Source organism: Syngnathus leptorhynchus, chromosome 3, assembly GCF_054491065.1.
Source record: "Syngnathus leptorhynchus isolate UIUO chromosome 3, UIUO_Slep, whole genome shotgun sequence".
In the NCBI taxonomy this organism is placed as follows: domain Eukaryota; kingdom Metazoa; phylum Chordata; class Actinopteri; order Syngnathiformes; family Syngnathidae; genus Syngnathus; species Syngnathus leptorhynchus.
Window position 1 is genome coordinate 13,988,170 of NC_141197.1, and position 13,645 is coordinate 14,001,814.

At 41.0% G+C, this 13,645-nt stretch overlaps 1 protein-coding gene across 2 annotated transcripts in view; it reads left to right on the forward strand.

Moving 5' to 3' along the window:
- The first annotated feature begins 324 nt into the window (after positions 1-324).
- galnt2 (UDP-N-acetyl-alpha-D-galactosamine:polypeptide N-acetylgalactosaminyltransferase 2) overlaps positions 325-13,645 on the forward strand; it is a 31,015-nt gene continuing 17,694 nt past the window's right edge. For both annotated transcript variants that reach the window (XM_085907000.1, XM_085907001.1), the window contains exon 1: positions 325-853. In XM_085907000.1, the coding sequence (XP_085763126.1) occupies positions 758-853 (96 nt within the window). In that variant the 5' untranslated portion in view covers positions 325-757. The remainder of the gene's footprint in view (positions 854-13,645) is intronic.

Below are 13,645 nucleotides of genomic sequence, written 5' to 3' on the forward strand. Positions count from 1 at the left end.
AACAACAACATGAAGCATGGTGGCAGCTTCATGCTTTGAGTTTTTTTTTTTTTTTTTCCCGGATGGAACAGAGACAAATTTGAAGTCATTGCATTCCTGCAGTAAATTCTCAATTTTCAGTCAACAGTTAAATGCCAGCATAAAGCAAAATGGCTCCCCCGGATATTAAAAACGCTTGTATTTTTTTCTGATCAATTCACATTCCACAAATGGAATATTATTAACCTTTTTTTTTTTATTTACTGGAGGAAGATAAAATCTGAATTGCTGCCAACGTGTCTCTAGCACCCCTAGCGGACTCTTAGAGTACAGCAGTCAGCCTGTAGCACACACGCTTGCACACATCATCTCGCCCGCCCGCCCGCTCGTTCTCTCACTCGCTGCTGCAAGAGCTGCAACTGGAAACGCGCACTATAAAACCATTTTCTCCAACGATCGCCCTTGCTTTTCAACTTTATCACTATACGCCCCCCTCCTTGACTCGCTAGCAGTACAGAGTCCTCCTCCACAACGACGCGATCCGACCTTTGATTGGATTATAGCGGGTTAGCCTTTGCCCTCTAACCCCCGTTGCTGAATTTTGGCTAGCTGCTTTCTGCTCCCTCCCCGGTGGACTTGAGGATCCGTGGACCGAGCGGCGCAGCGACTTGCGCGGACACTACAGACCGTGACGAGCCCCCACCTCCTCAACACCGCCGCCACCAGTGAAGCCGAGCCACTGAGCACTCGGTAGGCAGACGAGACGAGACGAGGAGCCATGCGGAGGAAATCGAGGATATTGTTATGTTTTGCGGTGCTTTGGGTGCTGGGGATAGCCTACTACTTCTACTCGGGGACGGCGTTGGGGAGAAAGGTAAGACTGGAGCCGTTTGTTTTTTTTGGAGCAATCCATTTTCCTCCGTGGGACAAAGCGGCGAGAGAGCGCTGTTACCGGGGGCTCCTCTCCCCCGCTTCAGGCGTTCGCTTATGGCCGCGCCGGTGATGTGTTAAACGAATTGAAGGCCCCTGTTAGTTTAGATTTTCAATTTGAAGTTGATTAGAATTAAAAGAGGTGTCATTGTTGCATGACTAGCCGGTGAACTTGCACCGACATCCCGCTGGTTGTTGTCCCGTGACAGCGGGAGTAAGGCACGGTCGGCACCCGACGACGTGTCGACCCGGGTCGGTGTCGTGATGGGAGGCTGCCGGCCTGGTTCACAGGGCAGGCCGGGTGGGCTTCGCCCCGTGGAGTGGAGAATGTGAGCACATGAATAGAGAGCAGGAAGTGAACGTCGCACCCAAGTGGGACTAAATATGACCGAAGTCTAACATCGGGTTTATTTTCTCTATTGCTGTGATTTGCAGATCCCTTGTGAAGACCTTTATTACAAACCTTTGGCTTCTACTCAGCAAATGGTCGCCCTGATTTTTGTTTTGCACCAAAATCTAAAAATCACAGCGATACGTTGATACCATTGATTTAAATCTACTCGAGAGAGAATTGAGTATTGAGTCTTTGAGCTGCAATTTCTAGCAAAATAACTTTTGTTCATTTAAATGGTGATATTTTGCAATGCTGTTTTGGGGTCAGAGTTCAGCTTGTTGCATGTCCCAGACTCAATCTCAGAGATGTTGGCCACATTGCATTTTTAGTTAAGGACCACATCTTCAATTTGCATCTTCTCGATTCCACGGATAGTGTCATGGGCGACTTTAACAGACTTCCCTATACAGGAACTTAGGTTGAGTTGGCAGTCAGTGACGTGTGAGTCAATATTTGTCTTCAGATTCGACATTAAACCTATTTAGATGGTGGGGCCACCATGAGCCATGTTTATGGCCCTGCCAGAATTATCGCCCACTGTAAATGTAGGATCATGATATATATGCCTTGTGGATTGACTGGGGACCAGTCCAGGGTTTATTCCAAGATAGGCTTGACTTCCCAATTTAAGCCATATAGTAAATGTGAAACGTATGATTAGTTATAGAATTTTGCAAAACTTTTTGCTACTGTCTAATAATGTTGTGTTTTTGAACAATCATATGGAAATCAGAGACATTTTTTTGGGATGATTAAAATAATTGTTAGTTGCAGCTCTGAAGGAAATTGTTTTGTGACCCTAATCGCTCTGTGTCATCCACCCTCACGCACATGAACAGGTGGATGTTGTCATGCCCACATCCTAATCTACTCATTAGGGGCAATTAAAGCTTTTGTACTTGAACCAGTAACTGAATGTTACTGGTTGACTCGGATGGGTCACTTTAGCACCAATGCAAAAGCTCCAAAATGTATCACTTGCATGTCATCCCACCTGATGACACCTCCTCTTTGACCTGTCAGTTTGAATGTTGCCCCCCCCCCCCCCTTTTTTATTTTGAAATAATTTGTCGTCTCATTTTCCTTTTGTGACACTCTGCATGGGTTGTTGTGTGAGAACATCCCGTGTGTATTCCACCTGCTTCTTGTCTGCTCATATCAGCTTTTGTGTGTTTGCATGGCTCCAGTCAACCATATTAGCCCTTTTACTTTCCCATTAGGTTGATAGCCGTGCGTACATGCGTGTTTCATGCTTGTCTGGGAGTTCAAAGTGGCAGCAATGTCTTGTTCAGGTGGATTTGGAATTCAGAGGATGGGTTGTAATAATAATGATAATAATTTAGACGTGGGCATTTCACGCTAAAGTGCCATTCTTGTTTGTAACCAAATGGTTTTCTTGGTCAGACTTGGTCTGGCTGTTTATTACATTCTGGTAGAATACAAATGATTGGATGGCTTCCAATGTTGTCCTTTATTTTTTTCCCGTTGTGTTGGCTGTCTTTTTGAATGTATCGCCAGGTTGCATTGTGTCCTGCTGCTACGTCATCACGCTATTTCTGTAGCCGACGAATCTGTCTCCATCGCACCTTCACAGTGTTTACCATTTCAAACCATGCCGTGATGAGCTTGACTGTTCTGGAACACGTGATGAAAACTTGGCGTCTGTCAGTGTTAAGTCTGTGGACACAGTGCTAACTTGATTATTGGCTTTTTTTTGTGCTTCTGTCTTTTACGGAATTGAAATAACAGCGGTTGTTGAAATGTAAAACGTTTTAGGTCGGTCGTTCATCATTGAAACTAAAAGTATCCATAATTTGGCGATATTCTGTCACAAGACAGCTCGCAGAACCACAAGCTGGAGATCTTCCAACGCCCTGATGCATCGTGGTATACGACAGCTAGTGTTGCAGAACCTTTTCCAGGATACCCGTTCTGAATTCCGCCAACAAGCATGTTATGCTTTCTGCCAACTTTCATGCTGATCAGGGTTGGGAGAGAAAAGCTTCAGCGCCAGAATTGTAGGGAGTTGCGGGACCAGCCAACACACTTCATTAATGTTGTCAGCTGTTTGAGCAAAGCTGCAGATTTTTTGGCAAACTAAAGAAAACGACTTTTTCTATCCGAAGATGAACATGTCACCTGCTCTTTTTGGCAAGTACAGTGGAAACTTTGAAATCCTTTGAAATTATCATACTGAATTGGAATTAGATTTTGTGTCTGTGTGTGTGTGTGTGTGTGTTTTGGGTTGTCTTTTTCCATTGGTGTCATTGTGGATGATACAATACAAAACATGTGGTGAGTTCATGAGAGGATTAATTCTCTGGGTGTTTGTGTTGCTTTTGACTGTATGCGTGAGAAGAGCAGAAGAATATTAAGTAGCGGACTCTCATTTAAAGAGGGAAAAGTCCAGCATCAGTTGTTATCAAAGTTAATGTGTGTTTTCTTTTATTTGTGTGACAATTCTGAATATTGACAATAGGGAGATGACTGGAGTGCAATGTTTTTTTAGGGGAACTAAAACACTTCAAAAATAAAAAATAGAATAAGCAAGACCACATATATGCAAGTACGAGGAAAAAAAAAAAAAGATTCTGGTTAATATATTGCGCTTGTGGAATAAGAATGAAATGGCTCATTAATCAATGTGGCCATGTTAGACAAATTGATTTTCCGCTGTAGACTCAGTGACGTTGAAGCTCAACTTGCACCTTGCTTGCTAATATTGCAGGCTATTGAATTCTGTTAGCTGAAAGATTTTTAACAACCATGGACTTTACATCAAAGCTGCCATGGAAAACTTAGGATATCAACTTTTTGAGGTGAAAGATCCCAAACGAGAACTCAAAACTGGCTCACAGCTCGGTATGTACACATATCGATCTTGTTTATAATCATAGTGTATGTCGCTTTTGTGTACGAAATGAAATTGTAGATGTAGCCTGTCATTGCGCCGTATTAACGGAATAATCCACATTATGTACCGAAACAATTGTCTCGCTGTCTGATTTTGTCACATTTAACGTTTCGCATTCTTAACAAACCCGCTACGCCGCGGCTGACATTTTAGCTAAATGGCTTGCTTGGCTTTAGAAGAATGTGAAACGTCAATGTAAAAATATGCCTCCCGTTTCGCAAGAGGCGGCCCGGTCAAGTTATGGAAGGCCTCATTACGTCGTGTCAGGTTTCGTAGTGTTCCCCCCCATCTAACCACGTCTGACCGGGTTTGTCATTTGCACGGTGACTGCCGTGGCAATGTTTTGGACCATTGACATGTTGTATGGTGCACTCAAGTCGTCTTCCAAAAAATGGCACCCTAGAGCAATGAATTTGATGAGTGTTCCGTTCCGTGCTTAGCCAGTTGGCTTCAATTGCTGCTGGTGGCTGTGGCTTCACAGCTCGATGCACTCATGAGGTGGTGTGTCACGCTGGCCAGTCCAAAATCTTTCATCTCTTCTGCTCAGTCCAAAATCTTTCATCTCTTCTCTCGATTTTTTTTCCTCCTGCTTGTCTACTTCTCCAACTCTAGCGTAATCATTAAGATCTGCTATCTTCCGTTAGCGGCGTGACCTCGTTAATAATAATGTTTCGAAAGAGACCGACCGTCGTCTTCCGTCTATCCATCTTGTCACCGATGAACGCGCTCACTCATCATCTCGGTTGCGACAAGAGCATCGAAATGACGAAATAAACGAGATCATCTCATTTCAACATCCCAAGTATAGCTGGCCTCCACTTACACTTGCCAGGGTGTGATAATCATTTAATTGAGCTAATGAACTCTTACCCAAGGGCTTATTTAAAGCGGTGACAGTTGAAAACAAAGTTAAAACCACGCTGTTGTCTTTTTTTTTTTTTTTACGCAATAACGGGCCAAAGGCCAAACGGCATTGACATGGTCGCACGTGACCAAGACGAGATGAATGCGTGACAAACAATACAACGCAACGAGCCAACATTGACACACTGCAGCTTGCGTCACACACACATTGAATCTGTTTGCCCCGCGACATGTCGTTTGAAGTTTATCCCCTCATACTTCATTTTTCAAATCTCACCTGGCAATGTGTGTAGCATCCAGGTACAATCATCATTGCCGGCTATATGCATCATATTTCAATTTTTGATATCCATACACAGTATTACTTCAGTCTTGCAGTAGCTTCTATTGCGATTGGATATATTTAGAATGCATTTCAAAATCCTGCTTCCTTTCCAGGACATCCAAAACCCCAGGATCCCAAATTGCCAGCACATCTTGCAAGCTTCAAAATCAGTTTTGTTTTTTTTCTACCTCCCGCACTGTGGGGAGTAGAGTGGTCTGTCAGTGTGCAACACAAACTCCATTTTCCTTTTCAATACCAAACTCAAATCCTAACTGTTCAGAATATAACACCCCTGTCACCTTTATTGCGGGATTTGGACCCAGAGGCAGAAAGTAGTTTCCGTCCGACACATATAATTGACTCTAAAACTAATTTAATCATTTTGAATGTTCTATATTTTACTATTAACAGTAAAGATGTTCAATCCTTTTTTTCCCCCCAGACCAATACGACAACAATACTCAACTCTTGAGAGTACCGATACCAATTCATCGATCCCACTTGTACTTTTGACACATAACATGAACCAAACCATTGACAGATTTTTTTAATGACTCAATTTGCACAGTTGCCACTTCACAGGTTGGCAAATAGTGAAAGAGCTTTCACTAAGGTAGCGCTTTTCAGCTCGTTAAAAATTGCTTTTGGGCAAAAGCCAATTTACCCCATTGGTGGTGAAATGATACCAGAATTGTAGCATCTGTATGAGTCCGAACATATCAGTGCATCTCTACAGAAAAAAAAAATTGTTCAATAACTTCCCTCTGGTAATCATAAACTTCTTTATGACTGTATGTACTCTCTCTCTCTTTCTCTCTTTCTCTTTTTCTCACACACTCGTATCAAAAGTGAAAAGTTCCCACCAAAGTTTAAGCACCAGCAAGGAGAAACTTCCAAAGTGTCTTTTTTTTTACAGCATGTGGAAATAGTTTCAGGAAGTAGACCCGCTGACTTGGCTGACACTCTTAAAAAGAGGAAAGAGTTATAGTGAAACTTTGGCAGGTTTGCTGATGTTTGATGGATGGAGTCATTTATAAATGTCTTCGGAAACTACACAAACCGATTAATCGGCTAACTGCGTTCCGCTAGCGTTGGGAATATTGGTGTTTTATGCCACTTGATGGATGGAACTGTGATTTTTCTGACGTCCTCTTCCATTTATTCATCACCCTGATGTCGGACTCTGCAAACCAAAGTCTTGTACAATCTGACAACGCAGAATATGCAGGGATTGTTTTCACTCGACCACACTCGGGTGAATTTTGGGGGGTTGTCAGAATATAACTTGAATAGCTGTCTGTCTGGCTGTCTTAGTAGGAGTGAAGGCTGAACTTCACATCCCCTTTATTAAAATCCTTGAGGCAACCAGAAAAACAGTTATGGTTCTTGCACTGGCTAGATTGTCATTCATAGCAAAGTTTTCTCAGAAATGGAAATCCACAAAATTGTTTTTTGTTTTGTTGAAAGGAATAAAAAAAAAAAAAAAATCTTTCAAAAAGATTTGATGTCCTATTCACAGTCTTTTATACGTTTTCTCTGGTCTCCACATGTGTCTTCTAAAGCAGGTCAGAAATGTGGTTAGTCACCGCTTACTCACTCATTGGAGAAAGGCTCTTTTATTTTTGTAAAGACGAGCAGAATATAACCAGGCTTGTCGCCCAGATAGTTTGGGGCCTTTTTGTTATTTCTTTGGTTACTTATTTATTTACTAGTTATTATTATTCCATGTCTTGCTTGCAGCTCATGATATGATTATGTTCTACCCTAAAGACCAGCTTATACCAAAACACTTAAAATCCCAGGTATTATAATAGACCCAAAATTGGGGGATGTTGTGAAAATTAATAACTGTAGAATAGAAGCAAAGTTTTCTGAGGATTTCTCGGTGCTTATATTGTCACAACAATATGTAGATCTTCAAAGATCAGTCATAATGCTCCGGCAATAGAATGAAAATGGCTGTGAGGGAATGATGTTTCTAAGATCTCGTGTGATCAACAAGATCAAATGTAATCTCCAAAAGTAGTTCCAAATGTCTAGTTAATTAAGGCATTATCACAGGAAAGTGTCAAACCGGTATTCCTTGCAGGGGGCTGATACGATAAGGATTAGGACGCATAATTTAATAATAGTCAACGATGAGGCACACATAGAATCATTTGGCTTCCATTTACAGTAAGACCTAAAAAGTCAGAATGAGTGGATGACATATTTACCATAATGTCAGAAAATGTCCCCAAATCATCGTCGATTTTTTTTTTTTTTTTTTTGTAGTCGCGCTTAACAATTTTTGACTTCACAATTGTTGTTTTGAAATGGACTACATCTGGTATATTCCCCCTTGCCAGCATAAAAAGAGCTGGTGTGAGTCACCGGACTGACCAAAAAAAACACTTCAAAGACATTACGGAAAATCCAGTGCTACGTTGACAGTCATATCCACGAGTGAATGGAGGTCATAATGTGGAAAAAGAAAAGAGGAATGCCCCCCCCCCCCACCCCCATGGAGGGTACCAATTTGTTTCAAAGGGCCTGTGGACTGTTTGAGAAAAATCTCCGTTACAGGGTGTAATTAGCCCTCATTAGATGCCTTGCATGTGCTCCTCGCCTCTTGAACGTGTTGGTGAATTTAACGCATTACAAGATGGCCACATGTTGGGAGGCTGCCTTACGTTCCGAGCTTTCAGTCAGTCGGGATTCAAATGTCTGACTGAGTCCCCGAGTTAGTTTTGTTGTTTGACTTCATTTACTTTGTATTTATTTTGGTTGTTCTGCATTTCTTTTACTTTATTTTACTTTATTTATTGATTGATTTACTGCAAAACTCCTGTGAAGCTGTGGGGCAGCACAGTCTATCTTTATTGGGTGTTTTTTTTTTTTTTTTTTTTTTTTTCTCTTGGCTGCAGTGATTGTAAAGATGAAGTCCAGGATGGTGCCAGAGAAAGAGCTGTATCAACAAATCTTTGTCAGAAATTGAGTTAATTGACCTTCATAGTTCTACGATTATAACTGCTGTTTGTAATCATTAGAAATCTCGACTTTGACCTTTGGAGTTCAACTCTTAATTGCTCATAAGTTGGAATGTGAGTGTGAAAAGTTGCGGGACAACCCTAAACAGTGTCCAATAGGATGGATTAACTCTAGGTGAGTGAACTGCATACAGAACATCTTTGAAGGCTAATTTCTGACAAGAAGTTAACTCGAGGGAACTCTAATTGGGAGCGCAAATACATCAATCTAAATCACATCTGCGGTATTGCAACCGTGATTTCATGTTGAAGTGGAACCCGAGGATCATAGAGTTGACCTACCAGCAGGCTTACATTATGTTATGTTGTCGTCACGCCGTGAAATGTGCTTTTGGCTCTACTGTAAGCAGGCATAGGACAGATGGAGCCTGCTTTATCTCCAGGTTTGAGGTTTTGCTGACATGTTTGAAAGGTATCAGGGCCTGTGCACGTGTGTTGATTTCATTAGGCCTAACATATCAATATTAGAGGGATAAAAGAGGTTAAAACGATTACGTGCACATATTTTATGTCTGGGCTGATAAACAAGGAACAAACGGATGCAAAAAAAAAAAAAAAAAAACAGCGTCTGAATATCTCAATGCACCATTAACGCTGACAAAAACGCAGAAACCCGGCTCCTTGTATGGCAAAAGAAAATATTTATGGACTCACAGGATCTCCAAATGTGTCCTTTCCTTTTTTTTGGTGATTTTTTAGTACCCATCAGCGCTGTAACATTTATGAACTCATCCTTGTTCCGGCTGCCTGGTAATGGATTTCCTTTTTTGCCCTTTAGCATGGAAAAACACCTGCATTGTTTTCTCATTTGTGTCTGCAGCACTCTCCCCTGATTTTGTATCATGATCTTTCATCATACAGATTGTCTCACACCCAGTAGATACTTTGTTTTTGCGGTGGGCGTAATCACAGAGTGGCTGTGTGGTCGAGTTAGGGAACAGTCATTTAGTGTTCTCCTAGAGGAGGATGAGACGAGAGGGAGGGAGGGGAGCATCAAAGAAAGCTGAGAGGAAGAAGTGGAAGAAAAGAGAGGAAGCTTGTGGTTGATGAAAGAGTGTGTACAGTCAAGCTAGGTATTTTAAGACCCCGCCCCCATCAGCCCGCCAGCATTCAGACCTACGCGTTCCCTCGACTCGCACGACTTGGGATGATTCAGCATTCTTGTTCTGTACTCCGGCAATGCTAGCCTTGCTCCTCCCGGCGCTCGCTTCCTTTTGGTCAACCTTTCGGGAAGCCGAGTAAAAAAAAAAAAAAAATTAAAAAAAAGGTACATTTATATGTTTGATAGGCCCTCGCTGACCCAAATGTGCTATTTCGATTCATATTGATGTTCAGTAGCACCTTTTATCAGACAGACACCAGTACAAGTACTTTGAGTCGTCACCGATACCAAGAACCGACACCACTAGTACTTTTGATCCATAAAGTTTTGAGAGATTATTTAAAAAAAAATTCCCCCCCAAAATAAAATGTCAGTAGTTTATAGTTTTTTTAAAATAATCTCATTAGAATGAGATTATTTTAAAAAAAATTCCCCCCCAAAATAAAATGTCCTCCAAATTGCGTGAAATTAAGGACATTTAATTAATATAATTAATTTATATCTACCTCGAGGGGCTGCCATTTTGCCTTGTACTGCCACCGAAACTGTGCCTAACCTCACTTGACTAATTCCCACAGCCACCTTCGAGTCTCTCACCCAAAAGCTACATAAGATATCATAACAAATGTTATTCCTTCCATCTGATCATTAGTTTTGACTTCCCACAAACTCCTCGACTGTTTTGTATTCTCCAGCGTGGTTTTGCCCTTGTTTCAAATCTCACACTTTTGATATTCTTTCGTGTCCTTCCCACAAGGGTCCGTGTTTATCCGACACACTAAACATAAAAAAAAACAAAAAACGAGCAGCGCGTGTCAATGATTTCCTGCAGTTCGACAACAATAGATGACTCACCATTTGTACCGCATTTTATTTCTTTAAAGGACTGTGGACATGCCGAAAGAAGGATGAGATGATAGTTTTGGTCCCAGGCATAAAGATGTGTCTTGCTGCTTCATGTTTCCTACATCATAAAAATATTCTTCTCTAGTGTTAGTTAAAATCATCACACGCATTCTGACACATGAAAAAAAATGGGAGGACATCAACAACCCCATTTAAAGTCATATCCATTTCATTTTTTTGCATAGTCATACTTCTCTGGTGCTCTTGTGGTGACATTTAATCTTTGCTAAATGACTTGTCAGTTGATTATTCATACGCTTGATGGCCTCCCTGCTTGAAATACAAATTAAAAAGGTGATTTTTTTTATTTGACATTTAGTTTGGCTGTATTTTCAATTTCAAAGCTTAGAAGTAAAGGTCACTTGCTGCATTTTTTTTTTAGGCTGACAATTATATGTGTGCCTATATAGGAATGCGTGTGTGTGTGCGCTTGTTGGATGCAGATGGGCTTTTCGGGAAAGAGGCCAGCGCACACAATTGTACCATTGAGCTGTTTTACACCCTGCTGACACACACACACACACACACACACACACACACACACACACACACACACACACACACACACACACACACACACACACACACACACACACACACACACACAAATGTGTGTGACTTGTTGCAGTTTGCTTAGTGACGTGTGAGCAAAATGGCTCAGCTGCAAATTGACATTGTGGATTCCCCCCCTGGGTATGATTCTTTTTCCTTCATCATCTTACTTGAGGCAAAAACAAACCATAAGAGTTCCTCAGAAGAATAGCGTGCATCCAGACGTCGGAAGTTTTGCGGTGGTGTGCTCGAGATGATTATCTTAGCTCGACAGAAGAGAAGAGCAGCCTCCATTTTGAAAGCTATTCAAGTCAACATTACCAGGCTAGTTCATTTCTTTTCAAAGTCTTTTTCACCTTTAACCTCACAAGATTGTTCCAAGACTATAAACACATTTGAGGTCAAATGTCATCCCATCAGTCTCATTCTGCAGTGTGTTTATATTTTTGACCACATGTGGCGACAGCTGTCATGATGCACATATGTATTACTTTAACACTGCTTTGGAGATTTGTGCAGATTTTCATCAACATGCTAGACATATTTCTACCTTTAACCACCCCTGATTCTGTTTACCGTATTTTCCGGACTATAAGGCGCACTGTCAGCTTTTGAGAAAATGTTAGGTTTTTAGGTGCGCCTTACAGTCCGGAAAATACGGTAATATATTTATGACCATTTAAAACACAGTATTTTTTTTTACCTTACAGGAAGTCGATATCAGGTAAATATGGCAACAGCGGTTGGAGGTTAAAGTCAGTGGAAAAAGTCACGACTGGAAAAAAAACATGAATGCAAACAGACTCCATTTAAATTAGTGCTAGTGTGTGTGTGTGCGTGATAGCGCTTGGCTTCTCTCAGAGTTAATCTGTCATCAACTGTGATCAGATTATCGTGCATTATACATTAACCATTAGCGGATGAACATCCACGTGCGCACGCACACACTAGCGCTCATCCACACAAAGCCTGCTTGTAACCTTAGTGAACACACCAACGTTTCCGGGGTCTCTTGTGCACACACACGAATATGAGCTGGCAGGCTAAAACGCTTTCTCTCACCCACATAGACACACTCCAGCACGCATGCATGTTGAGATGTGTTGGGGGATTTGAAGTTTATCCTATTAGCCAAGCAGCAGGTGTGCGAACAACCAGCAAACATCCTTCGCTTCGCATGAAATGAATTCGGACTATTAATTACAACTGCTTGAATTGTGTTTTGGCAAGCCCAAGGAACAATACCAACTGAGTTTAGCACGGTACGAAACTGGAAAGTTGAAATATTCAACAGCTGCAGCCCTACATTCAACCTCCCCGTTAGGTTGTTAAATATATTTTTTCTTGTTTAATAAAAAGTCGTCCGTGGAGTTAACCTGCGACACATTGCTCCTCTAAATTACTAAATTGCTCCTCAAATGACGTAATCGATGAGCAAAATGGATCCCCAAAGAAAAGAAGTTAGTACAATCTTTGAGACTCAATAGGATGAAAACCAAACGAACAAAAATAATTTAAAAAAATGATCAAAAGCAAAAAATGTGTGTCGTAAAGCTGTATTTTACTATATTAATCGTATTCAACTCTTTTGAACTTATTTTGTATAAAGGCTGCTAAATATTTTTGTGCTAGTGTCTACATGAGTCACCAATGCATTTATTCCTAGCAAATATAGTTTAAAAGAAACACGTCAGCCTTCTTTCGACGTAGATTCAGGCCATTGTAGTTTTATTTCTGGCTGTAAATGAAATATTGAAATCGTTTTGTGTCAGTGTGTGCACTTTGTTAGTTGTAGTGCCGTGATATGCTGCCAAATCCTGTCACATCAGGACATGTCATGTTTCATTTCTTGTTGCAGCAAAGCCCAAATTGCTCATCGTCTCTTAAAAGTCTTGATATTGGCCAAAAGTAAAGTTGAGATCGATAAGGGGAAAAAAAAAAAAAACAAGTGCAACCTTTTTTTTTTTTTAAACCAAAAGTGAACAGAAATAAAAAGATGGAGAAGGTAGGTCAGCATCATTCACCCATCCCATTAATTATCCTGAATTATATAAAATGTGTGAAGACAAGGCAATTGCAAATCGGTCATAAAAAAAAAACACGCTATAAAATCCATCAAATGAATTGCAAAAACATTACTCCAGCTTTTGCTCTCACGGTAGCTTTTGGACAGCAAATCATGCCTGCACGTCTTGTCGAGTTTTTCATCTTCATTTTAAAGTCCTCTGCTATGAAGTGCAAAGATTTGTGGTGGTCATTTGAAAATATCAATCTTGCTCAAACAATTTGTGGATCTCCTGGGAAAGGTTGTACTCTACCTTACTTACACTGAGGCACTATTTCAAACTTCCTTAGGTAGCTGCGAGGAAACAATTGACTTACTCGAAGGACTCATTCTTATCCTTTGTTTTTATGCTTTACAGGATGTGCAGATAACAGCTACCACCGTTTAGTTGCAGGATATCTGCTTATCGTTTGTATATTTACAATTCTACTCACACTCTGCTGTATATTTGTGATACGCGTCACACTGTGAACCTTGTAAGGACAGCTGTCAGAGTGAAACAGTGCTGAACCTCAACAAGCAACATCTCAACAAATCGTTGCTATTTTTATTTCTCCAAAGTGGGAATTGAATCGGAATCCTACG